At 41.9% G+C, this 27,488-nt stretch overlaps 3 protein-coding genes across 4 annotated transcripts; 1 reads left to right on the top strand and 2 right to left on the bottom strand.

Moving 5' to 3' along the window:
- The first annotated feature begins 1,879 nt into the window (after positions 1–1,879).
- dnmt1 (DNA (cytosine-5-)-methyltransferase 1) lies at positions 1,880–14,461 on the top strand. Of its 2 annotated transcripts, XM_069715530.1 has the most exons (35): positions 1,880–2,127; positions 2,586–2,622; positions 3,173–3,280; positions 3,376–3,601; positions 3,728–3,800; positions 3,908–4,031; positions 4,132–4,172; positions 4,258–4,312; positions 4,426–4,509; positions 4,596–4,705; positions 4,845–4,963; positions 5,074–5,166; positions 5,258–5,409; positions 5,551–5,738; positions 6,152–6,166; positions 7,397–7,577; positions 7,671–7,768; positions 7,907–8,054; positions 8,159–8,274; positions 8,355–8,556; positions 8,649–8,782; positions 8,877–9,056; positions 9,937–10,161; positions 10,260–10,452; positions 10,630–10,720; positions 10,800–10,937; positions 11,040–11,322; positions 11,440–11,581; positions 11,891–12,057; positions 12,192–12,369; positions 12,463–12,658; positions 12,765–12,928; positions 13,530–13,646; positions 13,948–14,041; positions 14,136–14,461. In XM_069715530.1, the coding sequence occupies exons 1-35, from the start codon at positions 2,081–2,083 to the stop codon at positions 14,171–14,173; spliced, it is 4,557 nt and encodes a 1,518-aa protein (XP_069571631.1). In that variant the 5' UTR covers positions 1,880–2,080; the 3' UTR covers positions 14,174–14,461. The 2 variants fall into 2 exon arrangements, with proteins under 2 accessions (XP_069571631.1, XP_069571632.1); XM_069715531.1 differs by lacking the exon at positions 6,152–6,166.
- Positions 14,462–15,041: 580 nt separating this feature from the next.
- eif3g (eukaryotic translation initiation factor 3, subunit G) lies at positions 15,042–18,147 on the bottom strand. The gene is made up of 10 exons (XM_069715544.1): positions 18,072–18,147; positions 17,918–17,964; positions 17,177–17,265; positions 16,596–16,655; positions 16,368–16,472; positions 16,061–16,256; positions 15,831–15,941; positions 15,599–15,735; positions 15,235–15,341; positions 15,042–15,151 (listed from the first exon to the last, which is right to left on the bottom strand). Exons 1-10 carry the CDS (start codon positions 18,092–18,094, stop codon positions 15,136–15,138), a joined length of 891 nt encoding a protein of 296 aa, XP_069571645.1. The 5' UTR covers positions 18,095–18,147; the 3' UTR covers positions 15,042–15,135.
- A 1,255-nt stretch (positions 18,148–19,402) lies between these two features.
- Positions 19,403–27,248, bottom strand: LOC138630940 (suppressor of SWI4 1 homolog). The gene is made up of 13 exons (XM_069715601.1): positions 27,053–27,248; positions 26,672–26,842; positions 26,345–26,446; positions 26,197–26,247; positions 25,820–25,990; positions 25,533–25,609; positions 25,110–25,217; positions 24,897–25,020; positions 24,734–24,812; positions 24,428–24,557; positions 24,182–24,339; positions 23,694–24,100; positions 19,403–20,620 (listed from the first exon to the last, which is right to left on the bottom strand). Exons 1-13 carry the CDS (start codon positions 27,065–27,067, stop codon positions 19,658–19,660), a joined length of 2,556 nt encoding a protein of 851 aa, XP_069571702.1. The 5' UTR covers positions 27,068–27,248; the 3' UTR covers positions 19,403–19,657.
- Between the last annotated feature and the right edge of the window lie 240 nt (positions 27,249–27,488).

Genomic DNA, 27,488 nt, shown 5'->3' with positions numbered 1-27,488 from the left:
AATGTAGGTACATAAACATTTTTGTTAATTGCATTCCAGTTTTATAAAATAAATGAAATACTGAAACAAATGAGTGTGTTCAAGTTTAATTTTGTGCCGAAAACAAATTCAAAAGCTGCAGCTATGACTCCTCTGCAGGTCCTGAGATGTCTTCTTATTTGCCTACATCTGAGACTACTCAAAATACAGCATTAAGTCCAAACATGCTCTGACAAGGTCGGAGAAACACTACCGTCAACATGAAAGGCAGAATTTTTTTATGCTTGGCTATTAATCATGGCTCTCTTACCTAATAAAATTGTTTAATTACTTAAAGGCTAAAGCAAGACAGAGCTATGATGGGAAGCTGGGCAGAGGGCAGGGAGGCGGAAAATGGGGTGCAGTGAAGAAGACTGTCTATTTGCAAGATATTTTGCCTGAGACAAGTATAAAGAAAGGCCCCCGGAGAGATTTTCGGGTAAGGGGGAGACGAGGGGAGAGGCTGACTTTTAGTGGCCTTGGGAGAGTTGGGCCTGTTTCCTGTCAGACATCCAGGATTCCTGGGTGGGAACATTGGCTGAATCAGCCCCAGGAGGCTGCGCTGCTGGGAAGTCTGCCAAGTCTTTCCAGTGCCCTGCAGGATATTACATCAGGCTTAAAAACCTGTAGGTGAAGTTGTCAACACAAAAACATGTAGATCATCACACAAAACTCGTGAGTTTGTCCCTGTAAAACTGGACAGTTTGGAATACAAACACTCAATAACTAAACAAGGACACGAAACACGCTCGTCAATCATCCCCATGGTAATGATAGCATTCACACGCTGATAACCGTTCAATTAATGGGAACAAAACTTGCAGTAAATGTGGCCGTGGTGGGTTTCCATGTATATATGTGAACCCGATATGGCAACCTGACAAAGACAGTGACTCCTATTTTTAAGCAACAAGTGACATAGTTCCTTGCTGGGTCCAGGAGGCTGACACGCTCTCTACTGCCAAGACTAAGTTTAAAACTTGTTTTTTTGATAAAATTTACAATTAAGGCAGGCTAAAATGACCTTGAACCATCCCTTTCCAACGCTCTCCCTTGTTCCCCAGGCATTTCCATTTTGTTTAGAACACTGACATTTTACCGGTATTAATATTTTTAACTAATTCCCTTTTTTTGTTGTTGTTGTTTCGACATCTATATTTTTCTTTTGTTATTCCCTATATTTGATTGTTACAATTTGATTTTACACCATAATAGCCTACTGAATAAAATTGTATTGGATGGTGCCACCTGGTGGTGAAACAGGCACTTAACTGGCCGTATCTGAAGGACGTTTTGTCCATATACTTTCTAACTACAGGTCCAAAACAAAAACCATAGTAATCGCTCAAATTTATGCAACATATAAAACAGATTGGTAGTATTACCCAGCTACGTTTTGAATCAGACACACACACTAGAGTTACTCTGGGAACTAAATTGTCCACGGGCTGTTATCTTGCACAAACACAACTACTATGGTAATGCACTATTACTATGATAACAGTGCCATCTATTGAATGTTTTCACTCAAAAGTATAGACACACACATTACATACATTTGAAATGCATAAAGCGCTCATTAGTAAACAACAGTCAGATTGCTTCCGCCTGGTCTTCGACATCCGTCAAATAGCACCGGTCGGTCGCGTTACTTCTTCATTTCCGGGAAAGTATAACACAACAACCCGACAGTCACGGATGTATTTTATAAAGCACATTAACATATTTACGATGAGGAAAATGCGGGGGTTTTATTGCAAATTATCCATTTAGCAGGGGCATATCACGTCCCGGACTGAAATGGTTTACCCGTGGATCGCTGTAATGGTACAGTCCACAACACCCGGTTTTCCCCGCGAAAAGACGGCCCGCGCGCCCGAATTTGCATGTAGCATCCATTGCGAGAAGCAGCGCGCGATTAAAGCAGTCACCGTGGAGCCGCGCTGAGGTTATCAACAGCGGGCTTAAACATTGTTTTTAACAGCTTTTTAAAGCAGTTTTTTTTTAATATATATATATATATTTTTTTAATCCCTTGTGTCTTTTTAGCTAGCCGTTCACGATGCCATCCAGGACGTGCGTGTCTCTGCCAGACGACGTCAAGAAAAGGTAACGATAGTAACCTGAATGCTAATCACGTCCCTGGTGATGTCGCTTAACGTGCAGCTTGTTGTCTTAAGCCACAACATTAGCAGTGATCATCAGCCTGGCTTGTCCCGGACTTTACCCGGGTTTGTTTTTTTTGTCGAGAGCCTGACCGACACTTCACCCTTTTTGCTTATACTCGTAGCTGCGGCTAGCGGTAGCTTGTTTGCCTTCTTGACAAGTCCTGGCTGATGTGGCATGCGTTAGTACACTGTTAGCCAGTTAGCATCAGTTAGCCTGTCAATGGATTGGGCAGCGTGCAAGATTTGGCGCCACTCAGGAAGTTTTGTTACCTTTTTTTGATCTGCTAGCTCGCTGTCACTGTGGTTTTAATGCTCCTGTGTGGTAAAGATTGCGCCCCTGGATGGATTTGCGCGCTGTAACTTTCCGCGGCGTTGTTTTGACGTGCACTTTGTTTACAGGCTGAAGATGCTGGATGAGGATGGATCTTCAGACGAGGTGAGTTCCTGTGTGGATTTGCTGCAGCTGAAGAAAAAAAAAAAACCTTCATGTAATCCGAGTGCTAACTGCAGCTGCTCACTAATGGATGCAAATGCAAATTTGGTTTCCACTTCGATAGAAAGCTGCAATCTCAATTCAGATTTCACTCATCTAAAAACAATCATATTGTCCATTTCTTGTGTCCTTATTTTGTAAATGCAAATAAAATAACCACGTGTAATTTAAAACGAAGTGGCAGGGCTGATCCATGTATGTCGTTCATTTTTATAAAATTCATCTGCATTTAATCTCGCCATTTACTCTCCAAAATGTCACAATGTACATCAGTTTGAGTCTTTATGCTGACACTTTCAAGTTTAGGAGTTTTCGTTGACGTATGTGTAATTACATTATCAATGCTGCAACTTCAGTAGGCCACATTAAAATGCTAGAAATCTAAATTGAAATCTGCCTTTTTAAGTCTGCATTTTGAGTTAATTGTGTGTCCTTTTAAAGTGTAGCATTTCTTACTTTTTTTTTGTTTTTGTTACTTTAAATGTCTTTCCAGGATAATGTGAAAGAAAAGCTCAGGTTGGTGCAGGACTTCCTGCATGTTGATGCTCAGGACCTGCTCACCAGCCTAGAGGAAAAAATGAAAAGCTCAGAAATCTCAATGGTCAGTGACTCTTAAAGATATTCACAGTCATTAGCAATCCTGCAATTTCACTGATCATTATTTCTCATGTGTTGTATGCCGTGTACTTTCCTCAGGAGGTTTACATTTCTAAAGTGAAAGCCTTGCTGGGAAAAGAACTCCATCATGAAAATGGCTCGCATGTTGGAGTAAAGACGAATGGCTTCACGAATGGTTCCCACAAAGAGGAGGACAATGAAGATGTTTCCATGGGCGTAGAGGAGGAGGGAGAGGCTGTCAAGTCGCCAACTACTGCCAAGGGGAAAGGTGGACGCAGGAGCAAGGCAAATTCTGACACAAAAAGTAAGTTGGAGATCTCTTATTGTTATTTACTGTGGAACAGATGGTTGTTAAGATGGAGACAATGCATGAATTCAGTGGCTTGACGTGATTTAATGAGAAAAATTAAATGTTTTTCTTCTTCTGAAGAGTCTCCAGCCAGCACCAGGGTCACAAGAAACAGTGGAAAACAGCCAACCATCATGTCAATGTTCTCTAAAGTGTATGTATACGGGGTTTATTTTGAGCTTTCTACTTTCTGCATTTATATATTTCAGCAAGTTTAAAGAAAATTAAAACTCTTGTGAAGTATTTAAATCTGTCTTGCAGTCAAAAGCGCAAGTCTGAAGACTTCAATGGAGAAGCTGCCAATGGACAAAATGAACTAAAGAAAGAAGAAGAAGAAGAAGAAGTAGTAGTCGTAGTAGCAGAAGAAGAAGATGATGTTGAGGAGGTGATGTGTTTTTATGTGCCAATGATTTCTAAACGTCTAGATGGGTGTGCATCTCAGTGTTTGGTAAATAACACTGCACGTACTTTCAAATCTGTTGCAGTCTCAGGAGGAAAAGCGTCTGAAAGTGGACCCAGGTGAAAAGTAAGTCTTGTACCTTCTGAATATTGATGATGACGCTCGCTCAAACGAATGTACTAACACTTTTTGTTTTGTTTTGTTAATGCAGCGCTGCTCCAGAAGAAATTAAGACTGAGCCAGTTAAGACAGCTCCTGTTGCAAAGGTAATGAACTGGATAATTCAACTGGGTGTCAATGCTGTAAATTGTTTTGTAGCATCTGTGCTCTGTGCTGGCATGACCTGTGTTTTTTTCTTTTTTTCTTTCTTTCTTTCAAGACACCACCCCCCAAATGTCCAGACTGCAGACAGTACTTGGATGACTCGGATCTCAAGTTCTTTCAAGGGGATCCGGACAATTCGGTATGTATGTCTTACATTCATTGTCATCAGAAAATAGTACTTATTTTGACTATACTGACAACATTTCTGCTGTTTTGTGTCTTTAGCTGGATGAACCAGAAATGTTAACAGATGAGCGCCTCTCCCTGTTTGATGCAAATGAGGATGGATTTGAGAGCTATGAGGATCTGCCACAGCACAAGATCACAAACTTCAGGTAGGCGATTCTCCATCAGCATTCATCTGACACATGTTAGTTTAGAGGAACAAATATTTCCCCTCTAATTGCACTGTTGCATGATTCTGTATTCCAACACGTGAGGTTTGGTCACGAACGGTATTGTTGTGTTTTGCAGTGTGTATGACAAGCGTGGCCATCTTTGCCCATTTGACTCTGGACTGATTGAGAAGAACGTTGAGCTTTACTTCAGCTGTGTTGTCAAACCCATCTATGATGACAATCCTTGCTTGGATGGTATGAAAACCTGCACGTCAAGAACAGAAACTTTATGTAACTGCTACATCATCTTTTTAGTTTCTACAATCATGATTTTGTTTTTTATCTTTTCTTTTCTTCTTTTCCAGGTGGTGTTCCTGCCAAAAAGCTTGGACCCATCAACGCCTGGTGGATCACTGGTTTTGATGGTGGAGAAAAGGCTTTAATTGGTTTCACTACCGGTAATAAACTCTATGCTTTGTTCTTTTAAAAGGAAAAAAGCTGTCCATATACGTGACGTACTAATTATTATCTATACATTTTCTTTTTCAGCTTTTGCTGATTACATCCTGATGCACCCCAGTGAGGAATATGCTCCCATCTTTGCACTGATGCAGGAGAAGATCTATATGAGCAAGATAGTGGTGGAATTCCTCCAGAAAAATCCAGATGCTACTTATGAGGACCTTCTCAACAAGATTGAGGTGAGGTCTGGTGTGATCTGTCATGTTTGTGTTTTGATCAAAGCAGTTTCCCGCCTCTTTATCTATTTGGTGTTGAAAACATATACGTCTTATTCTGCATGCACAATACTAACAGCCTTGTCTTCTTCTTCCTGCCCTCAGACAACTGTGCCTCCTGCAGGGCTGAACTTCAACTGCTTCACTGAAGACACACTGCTGCGTCACGCCCAGTTTGTGGTGGAGCAGGTGGAGAGCTACGATGAGGCCGGTGACTCGGATGAGCAGCCCATCATTGTCACTCCCTGCATGAGAGACCTGATCAAGCTTGCCGGAGTCACTCTAGGGAAGAGGTACGACTAAAAAGGGATTCAATTATGATTTTTTTTTTTTTTTTCTTACTATAAAGCAATATGAGCTTATGGTAGTCAAATATCCTAAAGCACAGGCTTTGATTTCTGAGTTAAAAGGATGTGTTTTCATTAGAATTGGACTCCTGACCGTTCAAGGAATACAATCTGGAATATTGTTCTAAATGTTTGAAATATTTCACCATTCATACCACTCAGACTGCTATAACTGCTGTGCCTGATATGAGCAGTGTGCCACATAATAAATCTTAAAAACGATTACTCCCACCATCACCAAATCTTTCAAGCTGCAGCTCATGCTTCAGGATTTTGAAGTTTTCTTTTTTGCCCTATATTCCTGTGTTTCTGCTCCTTCTTCTCCCTGATGTCTAACACTCTGACATTTCCTAACGCAGCATGCTGCTGTACTGGTAGGTAGGCCTTATTGTCGATGCATCCTGAGCTTGTTTGGTGGTGTGTTACTGTGAAGCATTTAAAAACTTTCTGGACAAAGAGCAATACACCAGAAATCATGCCAGAATTTTGTTTCTAATTTGATTTATTTTCTATACATTTTGGCTTTACATTGTGGTTTATTTTAGTTTATCTGCCATATTTGAGTCCGCTCCCATAAGATGTCTTTAAAGTCACAAATGTTAGTTTATTCATCTGTAGAACAATGTGGTGTTTGGACTGGCTCGTTTCACTGTCAAAAGCTAAACAATTTTGTTTCGTTCAAATATGCAGAATTGCTCTCCTTCCTGTTCCTCATTGAAGTCATGCAAACTCTTTTTCCAGTACTTGTGACACGAGTATATTTAGAAATCGGTCTAAGTCGGATACATGTCCTCAAAAGGTAAAGGGTAGAGGAGGGAAAGTATTATTATCATTTTTTTGTTCCTCGTTCCAACTTGTTCCTCATGCAAAGTCTATTCTTAAAGGAAAATAGAGTAAAACCTTTCACCTTTCACATTATCCGTGCCTGTTAAGGGTTTTTCTTCATGGAAATGAATCCATGGTACAAGAAGTCCTGGGAAGTCCCATGTTCATGCCCTGGGTTTGAACCTGGGACATCCCCTCTGCCTTCGGTGGAAACTCAGTGCTGTAAACATGTCAGCCCTATTTGATGGATAATGTCGGTTCTGTGTTATTAATTAATCCACGGTTTAAATTAATTCAAGTTAAGAGTCACAATGTTAAGCTACTTGAGGCTTTCTGTAGGTGAGGGTTCGCCATGGTGAGAAACTCAACACCATTACAACACAGTTGAGAGTTTAGTGAGTGAATTTTTTTTTTTTTTTTAGAGGTAATATAGCCTTTATTTCTAACTTGGAGCAGGAAGAACAAAAGTCAGATGAGATCAAAGCAGTCCAAACTTTTTGGGATCTTGGCACGTGTTGGTGTTTTCTGTGCAGGCAGCCAGATTGCTTCCCAGTTTGGAATCAACTTTATTACCAGTTACATCTAATGGAAACTCTGCATTTTACATCTTTACTGTCTGTTTCAGTTTTGTTTGCTTGTTTCTCATGTTGCATGGCCTGATGCTGTGGTGTGTTGACGGCCAGGGGCTTCATCATGCCATCGCTCCGCATTTCATCAGGTATTTGTGCCAATTGAAACGGGCCTCTTCTCTGAACGCAAACTTTCTATTCTGTTGACAGGAGAGCTGCCAGAAGACAGGCTATCCGTCACCCAACTAAGATAGAGAAGGACAGTAAGGGACCAACTAAAGCGACCACTACCACGCTTGTGTACCAGATCTTTGACACCTTCTTCTCAGATCAGATAGAACAGACTGAGAAAGAGGGCGGAGCCAAAAGGCAGCGCTGCGGTGTCTGCGAGGTGAGAATTGTGAAACAATTTACTCTAGTGTCTGATGTCCATTTGATTTCCGTTCTTGATAACTAAATCCGTACTGTTTTAATTTGTCTTCAGGTTTGTCAGTCTCCTGATTGTGGCAAGTGCGCAGCTTGCAAGGACATGATCAAATTTGGAGGAAGCGGCAAAACCAAACAAGCTTGTAAGCAGAGAAGGTGAGCATGTCTGAACAGTTTTTACAGTCTTTGATCGGCTTTTAGCGCCTGAATATTTCAAGCAAGAAAAAAATGTTTTCCTCAAACTCTTTGTCTGTCTATACATATATATATATATACACACATCCCTCTGTTTAGATGCCCAAACCTTGCGGTAAAGGAGGCTGAAGATGACGAGAACATCGAGGAAGATGATGTTCCTGTGGAGAAGAGCAAAAAGCTTTCTCATGCCAAGAGGAAGAAGCAGACCCAGTGCAAACTTACATGGATCGGAGAGCCTGTTCGGGTATTTAATTAGTTTTTTTTTTGGTTCTTGAACAGTTTTCTTGTCATCCATGAACCCAGCAGTGTGCTGTACACATAAAATCTATGTATCTCCATCCCCCTCAGTCTGAGGGAAAGAAGCAGTACTACAGTAAAGTCTCTTTGAACGATGAAGTGCTGGAGGTGGGAGACTGTGTCTCGGTTTCATCAGAGGATCCAAGCATTCCTCTGTATCTGGCAAGGTAGGACATTTAGAAAGAATCTCCTGGATGACATGTTAATACGGAGTGTCTTGTATAAATCTCACGTTGTAACTTCTCAGGATCACTTCACTGTGGGAGGACAATAATGGAAAGATGTTCCACGCCCACTGGTTCCTTCGTGGGATTCACACAGTGCTTGGAGAGTCTTCTGATCCACTGGAGCTCGTCATTGTGGACGAGTGTGAAGACATGCAGCTCAATTATGTCCAAGACAAAGTGAATGTCATGTATAAGGCTCCATCTAACAACTGGTTCATGGAGGTAAGTCAAATTCACAGCTGGTCAAGCTGCTTTTTATTTTTGTTTTTTGTTTTATTCGCTGTTCTTCATCCCCTGGTTACTCTGTGTTTTAGGGTGGCCTGGATGTTGACATGAAGGTGATCGAGGATGATGGGAAGAGTTTCTTTTATCAGTTCTCGTACAACACGGAGTTTGCCCGATTCGAGACGCCTCCCACGATCGCTGCATCGGAGGAATGCCAGTTCAAGTAAGCACCAGCCACGAGTGTGTTTGTACTGCTCCTGACCTTTTCTTTGTTTCTTTTATATTAACTTTGTGGATATGCTGGTGTTTGCCTTCAGGTTCTGTGGTAGCTGTGTCAGGATTAAAGGGAGAGAGGAACAGGAAGTGCCTCGTGCTTTTGAACCCCTGGAGAATGAACACAGCGACAACAAGGCTCTGTATGCTTTGGCCTGCTTTAAGGGAGACCAGTTCAAGGTGGGAGACGGCGTCTACCTGCCTCCCGAAGCTTTTAATTTCAGGTGAGTGAAAGGATTTTTATATTTCCTTAAACCTGTTCAATGACTAAGGCTGGGTACGGTTGGAGCCAGACAAATACTGGAGTTCAGGATATCACTATATTGGCTGATATATTTTTTTAAAATATACATTCTTTACGCAGTGTATATAAACACAAGTTTTTAAATTATACTTTAAATGTTTTTATTTAATACATTGACACTTGTGACAAAGGTAATGGCAGCAGTATCTTTTACATTTCATTGTGCAAACTAATATCAGTGCATTGAAACTGTAAACTTTGAATAATTATGGTTTACTATATTCGAAAAACAAACTAACAAGTAGAATTTTTCTTTTTCCCCCCCCAAAGCATCTTTTTCTGCATGATGTATAAAAAGAAAAGCTTTCATATTAGCCAACAGATACAATGTATCTGTAATAAGCTAATATCATGCAGTTAACATCGGCCTCTAGTATTAAGGTACACGGTTGTATTTAGAAAGTACGAGTGCAGGGCTGTCAGAACAGGCTCATTTCTGTATTTAACTGAGCTTTGTGTGTGATGTGATGTGTAATGCAACTCGTGCCACCAGAGGTCCTTCATGATACAAGCAACTGGCTAAAGGCAGACAGTATAGTGTTCAATTGGTCCGCTAGATACACTATAAAATCGATTTCTTTTTTTTGGCTAGTTTGCTTTTGTTGGCTAAGGACTGCATTGGAATACATTATTGATCTTTTTTTAAAAGAAGATATTGGCCTGTTTTTCTGCATTGTTCAGTTTCAACTCCTACAAGATTAAAGTTGTATTCATGGCGTTTAAGTTGTGTATATAAAAAAAATGGATACGGCCTAAGCTGAACAAATATATATGTTAAATTCACTGCCTCTGTCTCTCAGTGTGAAGCCAGCCAGTCCAGTGAAGCGCTCCCACAGGAAAGAGGACGTGGACGAGGAGCTGTATCCAGAGTATTACAGGAAGTCCTCCGACTACATCAAGGGCTCCAACCTGGACGCTCCAGAGCCCTTCCGTATCGGGCGCATCAAGGAGATCTTCTGCCACAGGCGCAGCAACGGGAAATCGGACACGTCAGAGGTCAAACTGCGACTCTACAAGTTCTACAAGTAAATGCCTTTTCAGTTAAAGTGGTTCTCACTAGTGGTTTCATGTGTATATAAAAGAAAGTGTTTGGAATGAACCGGATTTTTGTCTCCTCTTCCAGGCCTGAAAACACTCACAAAGGTATCAAAGCCAGTTACCACACGGACATCAATCAGCTGTACTGGAGTGATGAAGAAGTGACGGTCAACATGACCGAGGTGCTCGGCCGCTGTCAAGTAGAATACGCAGAAGACCTGAATGAATCGGTGCAGGACTACTCCAGCGGTGGACCTGACCGCTTCTATTTCCTGGAGGTACAATTCTCAGATGAGTTTGTATCTGCAGTAATCTCAGAATCGGTTATTGTCCAGTTCAGTTTGTAATATCACTGCACCTTGATTGTGACCGTGTAGTGAGGAAAATACAGCCATGAAACACGGCATTCGTAACTTCAGTCCAGTGTACACGCTTATAAATATTATTTCTCACAGGCCTATAATGCAAAATCTAAAAGCTTCGAAGACCCTCCAAACCACGCTCGCTCCGTTGTTCATAAAGGAAAAGGAAAGGGCAAAGGAAAAGGTAAAAATGAAGAACACATTTTCTGTCATTAGTTTCAGGCTCACTGAACTCTTAATCCATTGATTGTATTTCCCACCAGGTAAGGGCAAAGGAAAGGTGTTGGCAGCACAGGAACCGCAGGACTCTCCCGTAGAACAGTCGCCTAAAGTGTCCAAATACCGCACACTGGATGTGTTCTCCGGCTGCGGCGGACTTTCTGAAGGCTTCCACCAGGCTGGTAAATACTTCGAGATCCACTAACGGCATCAAGTTTGGACGTTTGATTTTTGATTTTTTTTTTTTTTCCGATGCAATGCTCAAAACTTTTGACTGCTCGTAGGTGTCTCCGAGACTCTCTGGGCTATAGAGATGTGGGAACCTGCCGCGCAGGCCTTCAGGCTCAACAACCCGGGCACCACCGTGTTCACGGAGGACTGCAACGTCTTGCTGAAGTTGGTCATGTCCGGAGAGAAGACCAACTCTCTTGGCCAGAAGCTGCCTCAGAAGGGTGACGTGGAGATGCTGTGTGGAGGACCTCCGTGTCAAGGGTTCAGCGGGATGAACCGCTTCAACTCTCGCACCTATTCCAAATTCAAGAACTCGCTTGTGGTCTCCTATCTTAGGTGAGCGTCTGTCAGAGGGAGCTCCTCCTGTTTCCCCTCGCACTACCCGTTTCCCCTCAATGCAGAACACGCAGTCCATTCCTGCACAGTTAAATTGACCCGCGTACTTCCTTGCAGTTACTGCGATTACTACAGACCCAAGTTTTTCCTGCTCGAGAACGTGAGGAACTTCGTCTCGTTCAAAAGCTCTATGGTCCTGAAGCTGACTTTACGCTGTCTTGTGCGAATGGGCTACCAGTGTACTTTTGGTGTCCTTCAGGTGGGTCAGACTTTACGGACTTGTTTTTGTTTTGTTTTTGTTTTTATGTAGACACTATGTATTCTCAGTTGTGCTTCTGGCATCAGCTCCAAGTAACTGGCATGAACCTCTTCTGTAAAACTGAAACGACCGTTAACAGTCCGATGTTATCATGTGATCCCGAAATCCGACTTTGTCTCTTGCAACAAACAATTGTCCTCCTGTAACCCATTTTCAGAGCGGTTCTGTTTTCTCGTGCCAATATCTTTACGATGGCTTGAAATTGCTTCACGAGACCACCGAGTTGCTCACTTCTGCTCTGCTCACCAGGCCGGTCAGTACGGTGTCGCCCAGACCCGCCGCAGGGCCATCATCCTGGCTGCTGCTCCAGGAGAGAAGCTGCCTCACTATCCTGAACCTCTGCACGTGTTTGCCCCCAGAGCTTGTTCTCTGAGCGTCGTGGTGGACGAAAAGAAATACGTCAGTAACGTCACACGGTAATGTCAACGTTATCCTCTGCCGTATTGGTGATCTCCAAGTCCAGATCGCAAACTTTTACAGATCCACCGAGAGCATATCGAAGCCTCAGCGTGACTCAAGATTTTTTTTTGTTGTTGTTGTCTTTTAACAGAGGTAATGGTGGAATCTACAGAACCATTACCGTCAGGGACACCATGTCCGATCTGCCAGAGATTCGCAACGGTGCAGCTGCATTGGAGATTTCCTACAATGGGGAACCTCAGTCCTGGTTCCAGAGGCAGATCAGAGGCACACAGTATCAGCCAATCCTCAAAGATCACATCTGCAAGGCGAGCTGGATTGTGTTCACGTACTGTTACCGCTTCACTAATTGTTGGTCAGGGATCACTTTATAACAAGACGTCCATTACCTGTGTTCTCAGGACATGAGTGCTCTGGTGGAGGGCCGGATGCGTCACATCCCGTTGGCTCCGGGCTCCGACTGGAGAGATCTTCCCAACCTGGAGGTTCGGCTGAAGGATGGCACCATGACCAAGAAGCTGCGTTACACACACCCTGATAAAAAGAACGGACGCAGCAGCACCGGCGCACTCAGGGGTGTTTGCACTTGTTCAGGAGGTATGCAGGTCTAGTATAGTTTAGGACTGATGGAAATTAGAGTTTAAATCTCCAGCGTGGAGACATCGCTTATATATATATTTTTTTTTTATCCATGTCATTTTAGGGATTCCATGCGACCCAGCAGACCGGCAGTTTAACACCCTGATCCCCTGGTGTCTGCCCCACACTGGCAACCGCCACAATCACTGGGCTGGACTCTATGGCAGGTTGGAGTGGGACGGCTTCTTCAGCACAACTGTGACCAATCCTGAACCCATGGGCAAACAGGTACACCAGCTTTTCAGAGCCCATTCTTTAAATGATACCGCGAGATATTCCTCTGTATCTCATTCAACTGAACACGTTCGTCAAAATGAAAAATATCAGAGGGGGGGGACTCGCGTTGGTTATGCAGACCGTCACTTAAATCTCCAGCGAAGTTAAGGTTTGAGGAAATGCTTTAGGGCGGCACAGTGGTGCAGTGGTTAGCATTGTCGCCTCACAGCAAAAAAAAAAAAAAAGGTTCCGGGTTCAAATCCGGTCCTGGGCCTTTCTGTGCGGAGTTTGCATGTTCTCCCTGTGCTTGCGTGGGTTCTCTCCGGGTTCTCCGGCTTCCTCCCATCATCCAAAAACATGCACCTCAGGTCAGGTTACCTGGCGCCGCGCTAGTGGCAGCCTGCTGCAGCAGCTCCCCCCTGAGAGCCCCCCTGCTGTAGCGAAGAAATTTCCCCTCCGGGATTAATAAAATTTAATAAAAATTTGAATTTGAATGTTGAATCTAATCAACTGATTCAGCTTTGGGTAGAACAATGTTTTGTAATATGACTGAAACCGATGCCTGCAAGAGATTTCCTGCCTTTTGAGTCGTAACGTGATCATTTACTTTCAGGGCCGCGTTCTGCATCCCGAGCAGCACAGAGTGGTCAGCGTGAGGGAGTGTGCACGCTCTCAGGGATTCCCCGACACCTACCGCTTCTTTGGAAACATCCTGGACAAACACAGACAGGTAAACTGCAAACGCAAGCTGAAGTCGGGGTGTTTTTTTTTTTCTTTTTGGTAACCAACGCTGACGTGGCTCTAGTTTTTTTTTTTTTTTTTTCTCCTTCTCTCGAGCTTTATAGCATCTCTCGGCTGTAATGGTTTAGCAGCACTAACTGTACTGCTGTCCCCTCCGACCAATCTGTTTGGTAACAATGATTGAATGTATATCGGACTTGGATTCATCCAGTGCCGAGAAACGTGACTCCGAATGAACACTCGTTCTCTGCCAGCTTGCATAATTGCTTCTCTCTGTCGCTGCCCGGCAGGTTGGAAATGCTGTGCCCCCTCCGCTCTCCAGAGCCATCGGCCTTGAGATTAGGAGGTGTATCTTGGACAGAATCAAGGAGGAACAAGCATCAGGTGGCTTTATCGGTCTAGATTGTACTTTTCACAAATTCTTTATTGACATTCAACGCAGACATCCTTATACAAATGTGTGTTCTTCCGTCCACAGAGAACGTCAAACAAGAGAAGATGGAGGTCTCCGATTAGTCATCCGTTCCCTCTTCAGCAAGAATCGGTTTCACTGATCCTGACGTTGTCAGGAAAGAATTTCTTTTTATTAAGCTGGCTTTCAACTGTGTCACTAAGTGGCCACTATGGACATTCTATGTAGTACCATTCCATGTTTTAAATGTGCTTTTAATCATGTTGTTGTTGTTGTTGTTGTTGTTGTTGTTGGGAAATGTTCACTTCATGTGGTATAAATTGTATGTAGTTTTTATATGTAATATTTCAAATAAAGCTCCTATGAAATCTTAAATGTATTTCAGCTGAAACAATGAGGACGATGGCTTGATACAGAGGTCTAAATATTTATATCAAGGACCCTCAGACCTCGATTCTCACGTCCAGATTAGTTAGATATTTATTAGTTTGTTGTAGGGCTTTGCTCGGTTACTGTTAAAAAAAAAAAAAAAAAAAACTTTGTCAACCACAATTTTTCTAAAATGTTGCCATCTCAGGCCTTTGAAGACTGCAGGACTACTTGGTGTCAATATTGGGTTTGAGAAGTTTGAAGGACTTTAACCTGCCAAGTATTAGAACAACTGGTAAAATGCAATGTACCTTAAATTTAGAGCTGATTTGTATCCACAATTGTTCCTTCCTAGTCTGTTCTCAGAAATGCAGATCAAAGCCTTTGAGGTGAAGGACAAGTCACCAGTGACTCGTCTTTACCTGCAGTTAAATACACGGCATTTATCATTTGTCTATTTCTCCCAGTGGCTCTGCTTTCAGGTGGAACACGGATCTTAACGGGACTTTATAGTTTTGAGCGTCACGCCTGTGAATGCAGCTTAAAGTAAAGAACGGAAGATTTAAGTCAGGAAAACAAGAAGGAAAACCAAGACAAAACAAATGTGACAATTACTCTCTTTTATTGAGGTACCAGACATATATTTACCACAACCATAAAATCTGGCATCTTCTTGGAATCTATTCTGTTGAATTCCTCAGTTGTTTGACGGTCTGCAAAGACAGTTAAAATCCATTAGCGACATAAATTAATAACATGCTGATGGCTTAATTGACAAAACGGACAATTAACTCACTTGGCCCATTCAACATTGAGAATAAGATGATCGTATCCAAATCCTGACACTCCTGCGATGGCTCTGGCTGCATCCTCCCGGCGGTGGAAACTGATGAAGGCAAATCCCTGCAGGGAACAAAGCAAGCAGTGAATACGTGAGACAGATGTGCCACGGGGTGATTCTGGTCATTTATCACACAACAATTCTTGGCGGTGCCTGCAAGTTAAATCGGTGCAAAAAGCAGCTCTGTCGCAGTCAATTTACCAGCTGCACTTACAAATTATATATATATATATATATATATATATATATATATATATACCAGGTGAAACGCCGGCTTTAATACTTCCTCTCCGCAGGGCTTTCTCAAATGTGAACTAACCTTTGACTGTCCCGTGTTCTTGTCCTTGGCCAGATAGATCCTTGAGATGGAGCCAAATGGTCTGAAGAGCTCCTGCAGGTCCGTCTCGCGGGTGTCCTCGGACAGGTTGGTCACACGAATGGTGGCGTTGTCATCAGCTGTCGGGTGCAAACGTACGCGGTTTATACTTGGGAATATTCTCCCTGCTGTAAAAACACTCGGGCACAGGATGGATGCGCCGACATCCGCTCACCTCTGCGGTTGGGCTGCATGGACTCCCCTCGCCGCGTGCTTCCGTCCCTCAGACTTGGGGGCACGTACTTCCCAGTCTTGCTCTGTGCGGGTTGCGCCGGCTCTGGCTCCGCTGATGAAATGGACCAAAAAACAAACAAACAAACAAACAAAACAAAAAAAGACCACATTAGTCCTGACAACTTTAGGAAGATTGACCACCTGATGAGGTGAAGAGCGAGTTGTTCGTACCGGAGCCAGCAGGCTTATCCTTGTCTCCGGTGGAAAGCCCAAGCTGCTCAGCCAGCTCCTTCTGCATCGGGCCCAGGGTGTCCTTGTACGGACAGCGGGTGGTCCAATGGTCGCCTTTGCAAATACGACAAGACACAATCTTCTGTCCTTTCAGTTTGTTCATGGGATCCTCGTCCTGGTCTTGAGCGTTCAGATCCTGCAAACGGCAACATTTGGCGATCGATTACCAAATCAAAACCATTTTTTTTAAAAAAGGGGTGTTCGTAATAGCAGTTGATAATCTTAACGGGTCGCAATGGGTTCTCACCTCTTTGCTGGAGATGAAAGTCATGAACACGTCATCACTGACTGTGGTGGTGGCGACGTTCGGGCCTGGTGCGTCAAACTCCGAGTTACCAAACTTCTTCCAGTTCTGAAACGAGAGGGCAGAATATGACGCGACACCCGACTTTACCCAGAGTTTTGTTTCTTCCAAAGCGAACGCAGCTTTAATTTCGACAATTCACAATTGAACAAATTGCATGTAAAAACAGACCTTTCTCCTGGCAACAGCTTTTGATGCTTTCCTGTTCTCGATCTTGAAGGTTCGCACGATCTAGGGGACAAAAAAAAAAAAAAAGATAAACCCAGCAAAGTCATTCATTGATTTAGTTGAACAAGTTTTATTGCTAATGGTAGTAAAAAAATATATATATATATTATGGGTGTGACAAACTACTGCGGTAATAATTAAGATGTGGGAAAGCCTTGAACCAGAGTCTATTCAAAGCGCTGATGGGCGTTGTGGCCGCGAGGGGATGTTTAGTAATTGTCACTCTTGGAATTTATTTTTGTTGATAGCTTCAGAAGAACCAGCTCACAACTAAACCTGTTATTTTAGCTTTGATAAACTGTGTAAAAAAATAAATAAATAAATAACTACAAAACCGCCTAATGATTCAAACAGATTTAGTCCGAGTTTTGACTTTTGAATGGAAAAAAAAAACCGGACAAAATGTCAGTCTGGACAATCAAGAGCTTCAACAGTATTTGCGCCCTTTAATGGTGGTCCTATACCAAACGTGCGTGTGTGAACAAACTTAACCCATGAAACGTATTCACCAAACGTAAAATTACCTTGAACTTCTTTCCGTCATCGTCTATTTTATATTCTGTGACAGTTTTAATATTTCCTTTGATGGTTTCCTTGGGGGATGGGAGTGTGCCTGTGAAAAGAACAAGCAGTTTTAGTCAAACTAATTGTTTCTCTTGCCCTCTTCCTGAAGACTTTGTGTGTGTGTGTGTGAGATATATATATATATATATATATATATATATATATATATATATATGTGTATATAGTGTCCAGTAGTTGTCGTAGAAAATCCACTATTGAAGCTCCAGAATTCCTCATCTATCTATCGATCACATCTCCAGTTGTGAATTGGTCCCGGGACCCCGCTTCAAACCCGATTAACAATATGCACAAATAAATAAATAAATATAATACACTCGTTTCCGACACGGTCACGTGAATTGGATCAATTCCAGTAGTCTCGTTCGTGCCGGTCCGTAATTCAGTTTTCCTCGCTGCTAGCCGTAGTGACGTCACTGTTGGCCGACGCGCACATCGATTTTTTTTTTTTTTTTTTTTTTACATTAAAGGCCGATAAAATCATCCATCTGCGTCAAGTCACTCAATCTTCTGACGCACCCTTTTTTTAAAAAAATAAAATAAAAAAAGGTGAGACCCCCAGAACTTTACCTGTACGTATATTTTAGCTACAGCATTTTACAGCCCTACAACCACGTGGGAGTGGAAAGACACCGGCGAGCTAGAAATGCTACCGAGCTCATTTTTTTGTTGTTTTGTTTTACCTTCATCCCCTTCCTCCTCCACCTGGTCTGCCCAGCTGGGCTTCGAGCTGGGAAATAAAGAGACAGATACGCAATATTAGATCGATAAAAGACATCCAGTGGGAGCAGATGTTATACATAAAATGCGTTTTTAAAAGTTAGTAATAACACTCACTCGTCGTATTCAATCGACGGCATCCTCTCGGCTAACGCTGTGCTACAGAAAAGCGGACTCCGTCACCCTTCACACTTCCGGAATCTGAACTTCAAAATAAAAGCATGACGCGTGTCGACCTTTTCACTTCAAAGTAAGAGTCCTGCGTTACATTCTTTATCTTTGATTTGAAGCCCCCCCCCCCCCAACATTTCATTAATGTACATAATGTATATAATATATATAGATATATACTGTACTGTATATACTGCATTTTATATTTTATATTTTACTGCTATTTTATTGCTTTTCTATTATTCTATTATTATCGTATTGCTTCCTGTAGCGAAAAAAAATGTCCCCTCGGGGATTAATAAGGAAAGTAACTACCTGCCTACACATTAATATTACTTTCTCTTCACCCTTTTAATGCTTTGAGTCAAATTTGCATAAAATGTCTTGTCAACTTGTGAAGGCATACCCAGAGTAAACTGAAAGCTGTCCTTGAACCATTTGTGTACAAGCATGAGGTTGGTCTCTATTGAAAGGAAACACTCTAAAGTTATATCCCCAACAGTCAGAGTCACTATAAATGTTACTGGCACTGAGTTATACAAGTTTGAACACACACACACACACACACACACACACACACACACACACACACACACACACACACACACACACACACACACACACACACACACACACACACACAGGTTTTATTTATTTTTTTATTCTTGCCTGAACTGTCCCCGGAAACCTGCTAACCCTGGGGTCAGAATCTCATTGGCTATACAAAGCGTCAATCATTGCCAGCTTGTGAGTCTGGAGACAGGAATTAAAAGGTCCTATTGGCTCAGTGAACTGTCAATTAAACTGCTGTACTTTTTTTTTTTTTTCCACAAAATATTTTTTGTTATATTTCCCTTATTTATGTTTTTATGGTCAGGATTGCATGAATACTTTCATAATTTTGCATTTCTTAAAATCTTTGAAAAACTATCGAAAAACAAATTTGAGAACTGCTTGTGTCCACTAATGTGAGTAATAGGTTTCAAGTCAACTTTGATTGCTTCATTTGTAAACCACTTCCTCAGAAAGAACCTCAGAAAGAAATGGATTGAATAATTTTATTAAGCTTGTTTTTTTTACCCTAAGGGAGTGACGCCTCTCGTTTAATCACATTTAACAAGACACAATTGTATTCAATTATATCTAATTAAATGTGATTGTGTTTTTGTTATAGACAATAGAAAACGTGAGGACTTCAATGCAATGAAGAAAAATAGATAGACACAAACTACATTAGCATACATAATGAATTAAAATCAAAACTGAGTCAGTGGATATTAATAGTTCTTCAGTCTAACTTTTATTCTTGATATGTGGCCAGAAAGAAAGTTGAAGATCACAGATCACAGTACATTACAGTAAAAAAGCTTATGTTTCAAAGTTAAAAAATACAGCACAGTAACATTAACCAAAAGAAATATAATCCCAAAAGAAGTGTAATCTGCCTTGTGAAGAATTTCTTTGTACAATTTGCTACCGTTTTTCAGCATGAAGTAAACATGGTTCACACAAAAGCCACCAAGCAAGCAGCGCTACTTCCTCATCGTCCCCCTGATTCTGTCCTCTGGGCTCTTCCCACAACACGCTACTCTTATACTGTCGAACACAGCCATGTAAAGTATCGGATGGATACACATGTTCAGAGTTGCCAGTCCCTTCGACACCTGATACATGTGATAGACGTAACAGTGAAGGTTGTCGGGATCCCGGATTCTCCGGTAAAAGTGATAGATCTGGGTGATGTGATAAGGCAGAAAGGAAATGACATACAGCACAAGCACTGATGACACTAACAAGGCAACCTTGCGTTTCTCAAGAGTGGTTATGCTGACATTTTTCCACACTACCCAAATCACCCCGCAGTAAGAAGTGAACGTGACCAGAAAGGGAAGGAGACACCCAAACACGGCAAGAAACAGTTTGTAGATGAAGTGAGACATTTCCTTTTCAGAATTCTTGTTACAGATGGACACACACAACATGTTGTTATTGTGCTCATTGGGGCATTGAGAGGCAAACATGAAGACAGGGCAGGAAATGACTCCTACGACAATCCAGACGATGCCACTGAGGGCCTTGGCGTGGGCCGGCCTCACGTGCGAGCGGGTGAAGAAGGGAAAAACGAGGGCCACACATCGGTTCACACTTATCGCCATGATGAAGAAGATGCTGACGTACAAGTTGCAGGTGAAAAGAAACCTCTCCATTTTACACACAGCGTCTCCGAACAGCCAGTGTTTCCCCAGTGAGTAGTAGACAATGAGCAGAGGCAGGGTCAGGACATACAGCAGGTCACTGATGGCCAGGTTAAAGGACAGGACAACGCCGGTGTGCCAGTTCCTTCTCTCTCTGACCACTAGGAGCCAGAGGGCGAACAGGTTTCCCGCCAGGGCCACAAGGAACTCGACCCCATACATAGCAGGCAGCACTCGTGTCTGAAACTTCTCGCATTCTGAGAAGTTTAGCACCATCTTCAAGGTAATTTTGTTATTCAGCTGCTTTTACCTTGTCTTAATGTCCAATATCTGTAAACAAAGTATGTTGAAGTCACATTAAATTTGTACACAATGAAGTAAAATTCATATATGATTTTTGTGGATAAGTAAGGGAAGATAGGAAAGCTATTCAAAAAACTATTTTAAAAAACAAACAAAAAAAAAACCCAAAAACAATAGGCAACAGAGTAAAACGTTACATTTTTGAAAATGCCACAAAGTCGTGACACAGATTTGATTTAATAAGAAGAAAAGCAGAAATGAAAATGGTCGTTTTCACTTACTGAGAGGCAGATGTGCAGTGCGCTGTAATATGAAGACTTGTGCTGAGAGCTAATTTCTTATATACAGATATCGGTAGAAGAAGCACGAGACACCAGCCAACCCACATATTTATCACAGCCGACGATAAGAGAGATAGAGACGTGGAGAGCTCAGACAAACCTTAAAGTCACTTCCTCCTACCCTCTGCAAACATTTCTCAATTTGAAGAAGCAAAACCACGATGACAAAAGTGGCATGCTTTTGCAAAAACATGGGCCATAAATAGTCAGCTTTTAGTGGTAGTCATAGAACAACTTATTGATCAAGAGATTTCTCATTTCAAATGTCATGTCAGGACAGTGTTGCTGCGGCATCGAGTTTCGGGAACTAATTACAATTTTTTTGACACGTCAGAGCAGATAGGAAAGCAGCACAAGCCTGTTTATCTGATTTGTGTCAGAAATAACTCTGAAAAATACACCGTTATTTTTTTTAGAATACTTTTGCACCTACTTGTGGGTATGTATATCCTCTAGAGATGTATGGTCCCATCTTGTATTAAAGACGTTCCTCCTACCAGGACTGCAAATTAAGACAAATACTGTAGTCTATCACAGTTATAAAATAACATGTGCATTATCTTTACTCTTCAGACATGAAGTCTTCCGGACATGGAACATTTCCCCCCTAAAAAAAGCCTTTCTGTGTCTGCTGATTATCGAAAGGCTCAGTTTCTTTAATTAAATGAGGTCCGGTTGCAGCTGACCCTCCTGTTGTGTTCCCAGTCCAGAATGACCCATTACAGCTGATTATAAATCCATAATAATACCTCCAGTATATTATCACCCAGTTGTATATCTTTTTTATTTTATTTTTCTATATAAATTTTAATTCAATTCAAATCAATTTATTTCAAATGGGCTTTATTTGCGTGATTTAAAAGCAATTTTGGCCTAAGAACAAAATGGGCCAAATGTTTGGACAATGCACAATAACCCATTGTAACGCACAATACTGCTATTTTATTGCTTTCTATTATTCTATTATTATCTTATTGCTTCCTGTATGCTGCTGTAGCGAAAAAATTTTCCCCTTGGGGATTAATAAAGTAACTACCTAACCTAACCTAACCTAACAACATTAACACAACAAAAATATCAATAAATCAGATTTACAAAGGATATTCTATCCATGTTTTTGTGTTTGTTTGTGTGTGTGTGTGTGTGTGTGTGTGTCTAGGTCTTTCACTGTCCCAGAGGTTTTGGCATGTTGATACATATCGGGCAGTAAGATCTGCTGTCGGCTTCTCTTGGGAGTATTTTTTTTTATTTTGAGAGGTCAATAAACTCTTTTAAAATCTGTGACCTTGATAAAATGCATCTCTGTCTCAACCTCACCTGTCAAACGGTGACCTCCGGTGCAGAAAAAGTTAAATAAGTGTAACTGGGTGGTGAAATCCAAAGTTTAAACATATACCGTATGTGCAGGAAATAAACCCCAGTAAAAGAAATGGTCGGCTGTAGCAGTGCTAATGTAGATCTTGACTTGTGTGTAGTTTTACCGCTTCTCAGAGCAGTGTGTGTGCGCGCGCTCTTTTGGCTCGTAGTCGCTGCCCTTGTCAAAAGATAGAAAATGTCTCGAGTAATCCTACGCAAATGAGTGATTATTTAGCAAAAAAAACAAAACAGCAATATGTTGGTTCATATAATGCACTTATCCAAATCGACATTTTGTGCAATTGTTGGTTTAGGACCGCAGGAGTAGAATGTGAACGTACCACGTGTGGCGCCACAGCTGGACGTCGGTAAATTAGGTAAAAAACCTCTATGATTTTTCCTAATCTAATGTTTTGTATTAAACTTGGGCTAATGTATTTTGCTTTGTGGACAACATTTTGTTTCCTACTTTAAATGATATAGTGTCTGTGTTTAAAACAGTGTTGCAAACATATAATTTATTCTCTCCTGTTAGAGGTGCACATGCCGTATTTGTGTGCTATTTTTGTCTTATTTTTATATTACTTTTTTGTACGGAAATGAAAGATAAGACAAACCACAAATTTAGCATGTTAAGTTGTGTGTGTGTGTAACTTACCCCCAGCTTCATAATCATCCCCAATTTAATGAAAATTATCCAAATGAATTTTGGATGTCAGTTATAGTCTGACAGAAACACAACAGAAGGGTTAATATCGTTTCTTCCTGCTCATCAGCACGAAGAGAAGCGGCGTGCTACATAATGCGACAGGCAGCTTGTTTTTTCTTCTACTTTCCTTGTAACGAAGTGGGCAACTGTTCTTATGGTGGTGACTGAAAATCGTATTTCTCTGTAAATAGATTAAAATATTTTTTTGGGGGGAAAGACAGGTTTTCAGTTTAATTACCTGACCGGCAACAGTAACTAAGAAAGTGATAACCGTACCTGCTCGATGCTTTCTTAAAATTAAAATGTGTGAATTCATCATCTTTTCGCCAGCTTCCAAAACAAAGGACAAAAACTGATTAAAAGGAGGCATGTTGGCATCCTATTTATTCATATATTGAGTGGCACCTTTATATTCGAAGATGTGAGTTTTGACAAGAACATGTTTTCATAAAAATGACAAACCAACCAAACATTTAGTTTCTGCAATGAACTCCAGTTGTAAAGCTGATTTATAAAAAAATATCAGACATGTTTTGTCTTTGTTGCTCAACAGTCTCTCAAGCAACATCTATCGCCAGCTGAGCAAACGCACGTTTGCTGCCATCTGCTGCTTCAGTGTGGTACTGCAGCCAAAGTCCAGGTTCAGAGAGAAGACAAGAGTTCAGCCTTTTCCTTTCCTCTGCTTGAAGCCTTGCTTTGTTCCCGCACCTTTCTTCTTGAAGCCCATCTTGCCTTTGGATTTGAAGGGTCTGTCCTTATTATTCGTCCCATCAAATTTCTTTCTCCCACTAAATTTATTGTCCCTATCCCCAGGTTTCTTTCCTCTGAACGGCTTTCCTCCGGGCCTCATTTTCCTTCCAAAAGATTTCTCCCCGTCCCTGGGTTTGCTCCATCCTTTTCTCTGCTGGTCTTTTCCCGTTTTGTCTCTGTGCTGTCCTCCTGGACCTTTTCTCTTTGGTGATTTGGAATCTCTGTCTTTTCCAAAAGGTTTACCAGGGGACAGCTTCCTCTTCTTAGCAGGTCCATGAGACTTGTCTGAGCCCCACCTCCTCTTGGCAGCCGGGAACATGTCTGCACAGAAACCATTGTGGTCAATAAAGGAATTGGGAAAAAAACACCACAGACCAAATGTTTTAAAGAAGTTCTATTCACCTTCATCTGGCTCCTCTCCTACAGCCTGCCTGTAGTACTCCACCTCATCATCAGATTCAACAGCAGCTGGTTGATTGTCCTGCATCCCCGGATCCTCCACCTCACTGTCCTCCTCAGCTTCAGCACGTTTCCTCTTGATGCCTTCCAGACTCTTTTTCCTGGGGGGAGATGAACAAACCGTTTTACACTTCAACCAGGTGACAAATGGACATAACGGAGGGGTCAAATTATTTCGGGTCAAATTACTTGTTCTCTTTTTGTTTCTCTTTCTTCTGAGCAACGTTCTGCTCCTGTTTTTTCCTGCGATCCTCCTTCTCTTTAATCTGGGCCTCCTTCCTGTTCAGGATCTCCCGCAGCTCCTCCTCCGTCTTGGCGACTGCGAGCATGGCACGGGACAAAAATTAACGAACAGTTTGTTCCGGGTTCACGGAAACAAAGTGAGCTCCGGATGCATCAGTAAGCGTTTACTTTTGGAGAGAAATCATATTGCTTCTGTCATCATGTACACCTGAACACAAGAAGAATAAATTCAAGAGGAAGGAATGTACTCACTCATCGAATGATAACACACGTTCCCCTCGCCCATCCCTTCTTGAATCTTCATCAGCTGCAGAGTCATGCGGGGACCGATCTAAGGACAACAAATGTAACATTAAGCTGCCGCCCAAGCGTCACCGAAGTATTTTCCAAAATCTCGCTCCCTCTGCGTACTCACTTCGGTCAAACGGACAGCACTCTGTTGGGACGCCATGTTGCCTCTTCCAGAGTAGACCTGCGGCAGCTCGGTTATGTTGTGCTCTCCATCTTGTTCGGCTTCGCTTTCTGAAAGGTTTGCTCCCCTGAGAGTCCAGAACATTTTTTATTTTTTTTTATCAGACAACACACCACACTACTGATTCCGCAACAGCTACTTTCACAAGACCCTCACTTCATCATCAGCTCACTGATATCCTCGAACTTGCTCATGTTCGGGAACTTCTCCTGCATGAGCTTCTTGACGCCGCGGCTCATTCCCACCGGGACGACCTTCAGGCTGCTGCGGGTTGGGAACATGAACACGTCGGTCAGTTTGACATCTCGACAATAAATAGCAGAAGCGTGTTTTTAAAGTGCGGTGGCCCATCAGTGCGTTTACTTTGGACAAACATCACGGAACAGTCAAGTCAAAGTCTGTCATCATCTGAGGCCAACTATCATTTCAAAAGATTTATTTTATTTTTACAATTTTTTTTTTTTATTAATGCAAAAATGTGATTTGAGTTCAGGTATGCAGCTGCAAAGTTGTCGTCTTCTTGTTTAGAAGACTCTTGCGATCATTTACTAATTTAAATGTTAAATATTTTGTACTTACTAATGTCGAAATTCGATTTCCTGGGTCACCGGGTTGTAATCTAGCAGCACACACCTCTTGATGTTGTTGAGGCTGACCTGAAAACATAATCATTTATCAGTAGAACTCAAAGAGTTCGGCTTTCACGGCAGCGGATGACTCACTGGTACAAGAATCAGAAAGCGTTTACTTTTTGACAAATCTTCACAGGAACTCAGAAGACTATACTTTCATCATGACAACAAGGCCTTGAACCTCGAGTCCACCAAGGTGACAATAAAGCTACAGTTTCACTGGGAAAAACATACCTTGTGCACATTAATGGAGGGAAACATGTTTTGGAACATGGTGGCCATGAGTTTGACCTGCATGCCATCCGACCCAAAGTTATTGAGGATGAGTAGCGGATGATGCGTGAACTGCTGTTCGTGCATCCTGTGCTTCTTCAGGGATGAAACCACATCTTTGATGAGACCGTACTGAAAAAGAAGTTAAAAAAAAGAAAGAAGAAGAGGTCCTTATTAGAGCGGGGAGACGTTCAGAAGTAAATCGGGCTTTGACAATTTGGGTACATCAGATCGTTTACTTTGAAAAACATCACTTCACAATCAAAATTGTAATCGTCATCATCTGAACCCATCGTGGTGTCGAACAAATTTTTTACACGGGAGTTATAGATATTTACCTTGAGGACTCTGAAATGAAGCGTGGGACCTTTGGGAAGTCGAGCAAGCCTCTAAGGAGGGACAAGATAAACGAGTTACCGGATTGATAGAAGCGCCGGCTTAACATCACCAAATTACAAAGAAGTTAATGCACTCCTGTCATCTCACCATGTTGATACTGCTGGATGTTTTGCTGAAGATCATGAAGTGCGTCACTCCCAGTTGTCCTGCGATGGCCACAAAGTCCTTCAGCACATTATTTTTCCTAATCTGTTTTTTTTTTTTTTTATTTTGGGGGGGGGGGGGGGGCCCAAAAAAAAAAAGAAGAAGAAGAAAAAAAAAGAGGTGTGTTTGATGAAATATCTCAGGCAAAATAATAAATAAATATAATATAATATAATATAATATAATATATATCCAAATGTTTCATCTACGCTTGTGAAGCTGTCTGAAGCACCACATGCTGACATGCAGCAGAAGCTTTTACAGACGGACCTTCAGAGACTCTGCGGTGTAGGGCTCCATGACTCTCCGCATGTCCAGGACGAGCTGCCCCACGTTTTTGCCAACCTGACCCCGGTTGAAGACGAAGGAGTGGGGCACAGCTGCGTACGTCTCCTCGGCCACGTGGTTGGCTACTGCTCGGGCTTTCTTCTGGTTCTTCGTCTTGAGGAGCACAACGTTCACGTATTTAAGCGTCGCGAAAACACGTGATCCTTGACCGACCGCTCAAAGTTAGCTTCACTGTTCACTACAGCCCAGAAACTATATTATTAAATATATTGGGTTTTTTTTTTAAACAAATGAACAACAGTGAAATGCCCTCTTTTAATATTAGCATGTAAGCCACCCTGCTAAGCGAAGGCCGGTACTTACCTTAGATTTCCCCATTTTTCGGCACGACGTGGAGCGGTTGAATCTATTCAACTAACTCGCAATAATTATTGTTAAGCAATTTTTTGAGCTCCTAAGTAGGATTCATTATTGTAGTAAAATGCTGTCAACAACAGTTCTAAACCCTCAACTTCGAAGTCAACGCAACACCTTCCACATGGCTCGATCGCTGCGTGTCACACACTAATATGTCCGTGTTTCCCACGTGGCTGTTGTTTCCTGACAGGCATAGATCCGGTGGTGACATTTTCATTGCAGCCTCCAGTGGGCAGAAAACAAACGTGACAATAACATCGTTTAAAAAAAAACCAAAAAAAAAAACATAGGCCTATAATACACTATAAAATGTATGTTTATTAGATTTTAATCATTCGACAGATATGACTACAAAACTGAATAAGTAGAGAAACAAACAACA

The sequence above is a fragment of the Brachyistius frenatus genome, unplaced genomic scaffold (genome assembly GCF_029030835.1).
Source record: "Brachyistius frenatus isolate BFR_SWC_R1_liver_20210118 unplaced genomic scaffold, ASM2903083v1 Contig_144, whole genome shotgun sequence".
NCBI classification, from domain to species: domain Eukaryota; kingdom Metazoa; phylum Chordata; class Actinopteri; family Embiotocidae; genus Brachyistius; species Brachyistius frenatus.
Note: the sequence above shows the minus strand (reverse complement) of the source record. Positions and strands in the feature narration are given on the sequence as shown.

Excerpts from the sequence above, each read along its gene's own strand:
- LOC138630940 (XM_069715601.1), bottom strand. Across the intron at positions 26,447-26,671 it reads ACACCGCAGAGTCTCTGAAG|ATTAGGAAAAATAATGTGCT; the intron begins GTCCGTCTGTAA and ends AAAAAAAAACAG. Across the intron at positions 26,248-26,344 it reads CATCCAGCAGTATCAACATG|AGGCTTGCTCGACTTCCCAA; the intron begins GTGAGATGACAG and ends GTCCCTCCTTAG.
- dnmt1 (XM_069715530.1), top strand. The coding sequence starts at position 2,081 with ATGCCATCCAGGACGTGCGTGTCTCTGCCAGACGACGTCAAGAAAAG. Across the intron at positions 10,453-10,629 it reads ACCGCTTCTATTTCCTGGAG|GCCTATAATGCAAAATCTAA; the intron begins GTACAATTCTCA and ends TATTTCTCACAG. Across the intron at positions 12,058-12,191 it reads TACGTCAGTAACGTCACACG|AGGTAATGGTGGAATCTACA; the intron begins GTAATGTCAACG and ends GTCTTTTAACAG.
- eif3g (XM_069715544.1), bottom strand. The coding sequence starts at position 18,094 with ATGCCGTCGATTGAATACGACGA. Across the intron at positions 17,266-17,917 it reads GGAGGAGGAAGGGGATGAAG|GCACACTCCCATCCCCCAAG; the intron begins GTAAAACAAAAC and ends TTCTTTTCACAG. Across the intron at positions 16,473-16,595 it reads AAGCTGTTGCCAGGAGAAAG|AACTGGAAGAAGTTTGGTAA; the intron begins GTCTGTTTTTAC and ends CTCTCGTTTCAG.